This window comes from Malania oleifera, chromosome 2 (assembly GCF_029873635.1).
Source record: "Malania oleifera isolate guangnan ecotype guangnan chromosome 2, ASM2987363v1, whole genome shotgun sequence".
NCBI classification, from domain to species: domain Eukaryota; kingdom Viridiplantae; phylum Streptophyta; class Magnoliopsida; order Santalales; family Ximeniaceae; genus Malania; species Malania oleifera.
In genome coordinates, this window is record NC_080418.1 from 53,265,428 (window position 1) to 53,270,368 (window position 4,941).

General features: G+C 35.5%; 1 protein-coding gene across 3 annotated transcripts; it reads left to right on the plus strand.

Annotated features, from left to right (window-relative positions):
* Positions 1-313: 313 nt before the first annotated feature.
* LOC131148668 (vesicle-associated protein 4-2-like) lies at positions 314-4,015 on the plus strand. 3 transcript variants are annotated; one of them, XM_058098532.1, is made up of 7 exons: positions 314-874; positions 1,139-1,209; positions 1,890-1,971; positions 2,098-2,216; positions 3,198-3,275; positions 3,397-3,516; positions 3,650-4,015. In XM_058098532.1, the coding sequence occupies exons 1-7, from the start codon at positions 631-633 to the stop codon at positions 3,707-3,709; spliced, it is 774 nt and encodes a 257-aa protein (XP_057954515.1). In that variant the 5' UTR covers positions 314-630; the 3' UTR covers positions 3,710-4,015. The 3 variants fall into 3 exon arrangements, with proteins under 3 accessions (XP_057954515.1, XP_057954514.1, XP_057954516.1); XM_058098531.1 differs by having other exon boundaries at positions 330-874; positions 3,397-4,015; XM_058098533.1 differs by lacking the exons at positions 3,198-3,275; positions 3,397-3,516; positions 3,650-4,015 and adding an exon at positions 2,726-2,986 and having other exon boundaries at positions 330-874.
* The last annotated feature ends 926 nt before the right edge of the window (positions 4,016-4,941 follow it).

Consider the following 4,941-nt stretch of genomic DNA (forward strand, 5'->3'; position numbering starts at 1 on the left):
TGTTAGAAAATTTTTAACTAATAATATTTTTATATATTAAAAATAGCATCACTCCTACAAAGTTTAATGACCTCATAAATAAATAAATGATGAAACTTGCCCCCACATATTGATATTAATCTTTTTCAATGTTGCACCATAGTATATTTGGTAAATAATTAATTGCAATACATTAATTTTTAACAAATTAAGAATTTTTTACTTTTTGAGAAAACAGAATATATATGTATATATAATGCGACAAAAATGTCATTGTCATATCATTAAAAATGCAAAGGCCAGTACATATAATTACGGATGTATGACAGTACACAGCCCGCTCACATTATTCCTGAAAATGTCGTCCCATTTGACCATTTTGCCCTCCCGCCAACCATCTCTCCGGAACCAGGGAATCTGACGGTGGAGCGGGGCTTAGAGTAATGTCCGCCTACAGTATAAATTCGCTGCGGAGTAAGCAATAGACAGCATAGGCATGCACAGTGACCTCGACAGACTAGAGTGTTCGATCTAATATATATATATATATATCCAAAAGTTAATTTTACATTTGTATATATCGAACAAGGATTGTCACAAACGGTCCAAATTCGCCGGCCGGCGAAGTGGGTCGTCAGATTTTAGCGGAGAATGGAGGTTGAGAGCGAGAAGCCGCCCTCCGAGGGTAAGGTTTGGAGTCTATTTCGAAGGTCTTTCCGGCAAACGAGCATTGCCTCTTCTTCTTCTTCGCAGAACCGAAGTCACCTGCAGCTTCATCAGCTTGCGGAGGGACAGAATGTTCGTGTCAAGAACCCTGTTTCGTCCATGGCGAAATCTTTTCTTCCCGCCAAGCGCAGGCTTCGTCTCGATCCTCCAAATAAGCTCTTCTTTCCCTGTGCGTCTCAAGTGTTCCTTTTTTTTTTTTTCCTTTTTTTTTGGCTATTTTTGGTTCTCGGTTGTTTTCTTGATATTTTTGTTAACTTACTTTTTTCATTTGTTTTTCTTGATATGGGGTTTTGGGTTTTGGATGATTGGATCGATTCGATTATAGTTTCAGCTAAAATTTTTGTTTTATCTCTTTACTGTTTTGCTAGCTAGAATTTTCATTCCCTGTCTGATTTGTTTTGACCCTTTTGGTTTGTTTGTATTTGTTTTAAAGATGAACCAGGCAAACAAGCCAGGAGCGCCATTAGGATTAAAAACGCTAGTAGGTCTCATGCAGCTTTCAAGGTATGCAAATAACTCTTTACTTCTGATATTCATTTGAAGTTTACTGTTTGATATAGTTTTATGATGGTGTCTTGTTGCTTTACTCCTGTTAAACTGCAAGTGAATTTACAACCATCACCTCAAATTTCAGCCCCTAGTTAGTTAGTTTCTTTAAATATAGAAAGGCATTCACAAAAATTGAATTCGGGTAAAGTACAGGTGAAAGAATTTTGAGTGGAATTGGGAACCACTCTGGTTGGAAATTTTTACCAAAATTTTTGTAAATCATTCGGAATTTCAGCTAAATTTTGAGTGGAATTGGGAACCAATCTGGTTGGAAATTTTTACCAAAATTTTTGTAAATAATTCGGAATTTCAGCTAAATTTTGGTGGAAGAATCAAACGTTTTTTTTTTTTAATACTTGGTTTTATGGGGATCTGGTCAAATCAGATTTGTTGCAAAAGGTTCTGCCAGTAAAGAGCCAAGTTTAAACCAGTGTTGATTCCTCTTCTACATTTGGCTTTTGTGGCAGACCACTTTGTGGTTGTATTGCACTGCATTATTTTGTATACCTTAACATTATGCCTGGAACTAATTGGTGGCTGCATTGTGTTATATAATGTATTTTGCATTATTTTTGTCATTAATCGATGCTAATCAGCCAGACCATCTTACTGGTGGCCCATTTGTGTTGCTTTAGTTTCAAACAACAGCTCCGAAGAGCTGCTACATGCGCCCCCCTGGGGGAATACTTGCTCCAGGCGAAAGTCTTATTGCAACTGGTAATACATTTTTTTTTTTGTTTTCATTTCTTCAGTATTTAGAAGGATGCAAGGAAACTGGTTCAAAAACATTGATTACTTTGTTTTTGGTGGTTTTGTCATCTGACTTTGTAACTTAATTGACAGTGTTCAAGTTTGTAGAGCATCCAGAAAACAATGAGAAACTTGTGGAGCAGAGGAGCAGGGTTAAGTTCAAGATCATGAGTTTAAAAGTCAAAGGAGGAACAGACTATGTACCAGAGCTGGTATGTTATGTGGGCCATTTATTTGAGATTTACTTTTGGTGAGAAATATATTGTGATGTGAGCACAATTTGGTGAACTTTTGTGGAAACTCTTATTCTTGCTTCAAACATATTATATATTTTTTATTCAAACCCCCCATCTCTGATTCTGCAAAGACAATGCAGCAAATTTCCCAATTTTCTACAGTTTGCTGAGAGTAGATAAATATTGATACTAGAAAAAGCTTCCAGGCTCTTAAATTATTATTGTTGGGATAAGCAATGACTGCAGTGATCTTTCTAAAATTTTGATTCAGATGATCATATGCATACTCATATTTAAGGAAAGAAGTAGGGTGCTACTTTGTATAATTGTGCTTGATTTCATTGACAAAGAAGAAAACCCATGAAAGGAGCTGTATGTGTATGTTTTGTTTGAGGTCTATGGTAGGTACGGGCTGGTAACTTGGTATCATGTTATTGTCCCACATCAATGATGAAACAGTCAAAAGTGATATGAGGTTTTGGCAGGAGGTAGGCCAAGAGAGCATTAGATTGTGGACTGGCTTTTGGTTAGGAGCAAGAGCTTTGGCAAAATCATTTGTTGTGGCCCCAGACTACAGTCAAAGTATTTATTCAGGTGTTCCTTAACTGTTTTTTCTGCAGTAAAATTATGTAACTCAGGATTTACTCACATACAATGTTAATCATTATTCACAAATTTTTTGAATCATTTCTGCTACCAAATTTGATTGCTGCTATTGGATTTAATCGATCGATAATTTCTCCAAGGTAATTTATTCCCACCCAATTTGTTCCTCTCAAGATATGATTTATTTTAAGCGTGTTTTTTTTATATGATTCAACCTTAATAAATGACTTCTTGAGCTATGAGCAGCTTGATGCTGGTTCTGAGGCTATATTTGTTATATCCCTTACATACAGCCATCATTTGCTCTTCAGAATTGATCTAAATTTGTCATGTGGCAATTGTGTCAAACAGTTTGATGAGTGTAAAGATCAAGTAGCAGTTGAACAGATTTTGCGTGTTGTGTTCATTGACCCGGAACGCCCTAGCCCTGTAAGTGGCATTTTTAGCAGCCCTAGTTTGTAATTTATTCGTTCATGCATGCACAAGCATGGATATGCTTGCTTAAGATTTTCTGAATTTCCACTAAAAGTTGTGGTTTACTTCTGTCAAGGCCTTGGAGAAACTTAAACGGCAGTTGGCGGAGGCAGAGGCTGAACTTGAGGTACGCAAGCAACCTCCAGAAGATGCAGCCCCACGAATCTTTGGGGAAGGACTTGTTATAGATGAATGGGTGAGATTCGAAGTATATTGTTTTCTGAGTACTTTTCAATGCTTTCACCTGAAATTGTTTTAAATAATGTTCTATTCTTTCCTTCTTTCTTTCTATCCTTTTTTTCCTTTTTTTTTTTTTTGTTTTGGAGTAGAAAGAAAGGAGGGAAAGATACCTCGCTCGGCAGCAGGTTGAAGGAGTTGATTCGGTGTAAAGTGTGAATTTTTTCACCCAAAGGAACAGTCAGTGTGTGTTAACGGGGGAGGGAGATGTGGATAAGTGTGTATCTGGTTTAAGATGCTTGATTCTGGTTATACCCTCCTTGTAGATGGAAAAGTTTTGATCAGAAATGAAGTTGTCATATCTGTCAATGCAGTGTTTCTTGATTCTTCATACTTATTGACCTTTAATTTTCTGCAAGTTGGCATTGGGGCTCCCTATTGCAAAGTTTCTGAACGCTGAATCCAATATATTTGCCTGCTTCAAGGATGCTTGTATGATAATGGGGTTGTTTTCATTTTCATAGGGTTTATAATTATTCATTGTTTTTTTTGCAAATAATTATATATAACAACAGAGCAAAATAATTTCAGACATATGAATATATATATATATATATATATATATATATATATATATATCACTTTCACAGTGGAAGCATGCTTATGAATGTTATAATGATTATCTCATTTAAGCAGTGGACAATGATCTCTCTATGTTGATAAAATAACAGAAGGTATTATATAAAAGACTTGAAAGACTCAATCTGTCAATCAGTATCCATTGCTTTAGCTCATACTCACTGGGATTCATGTTATAATTAATCACTATTTGTAATATGCGTGGTTATGATCTTTTATTACTATTGTCGTTTTATTAAGAGTTGACAGCCAAAAAGCAAGGTGGGTAAAAAAGAGTAATCATGCTTCATGAGTTCATTTTATTGGAACTAATACAAAGCAGATCGAGATCTGGCCTTGATTAGCCTCCAATTAACGTCCAGAAAAAAATAAAAATAAAAAATTACTCAATTTATAAAATAAAGAGAACTTAGCCCCCGGGCATAAGTTCTGGTAGTAAGGTTCATTAGATGGTCTTGGACAAAAGTGAAGTTTAGAGTTCAAATCCTGTTGCTTGCGGCGCACATCTGTAATTTAACTCTCACGTATTGGCTGAGAGCATGGTTGATGTAGGTGTGGGATTAGTCTAGCGCGTAAACCTAGAAACCCGGCGTATCACAAAAAAAAAAAAAAAAGAACTCAAAGTGCTTTTTTTTTTTTTTCCGAAAACATTTATCATTTGACTCCTGTTCTAAAAGGTGTCTTGTCATTTTCATTAACAAAGGTGTTATTGTGTTTATTTAAAGAATTTTACATCAAATACACTGCATAAAAGAAGAAGATAATTTATCCTTTCATTACATTGTCATAAGATAAGTTTAAAAAA

Excerpts from the sequence above, each read along its gene's own strand:
- LOC131148668 (XM_058098531.1), top strand. The coding sequence starts at position 631 with ATGGAGGTTGAGAGCGAGAAGCCGCCCTCCGAGGGTAAGGTTTGGAGT. Across the intron at positions 1,972-2,097 it reads CGAAAGTCTTATTGCAACTG|TGTTCAAGTTTGTAGAGCAT; the intron begins GTAATACATTTT and ends CTTAATTGACAG. Across the intron at positions 2,217-3,197 it reads CAGACTATGTACCAGAGCTG|TTTGATGAGTGTAAAGATCA; the intron begins GTATGTTATGTG and ends TGTGTCAAACAG.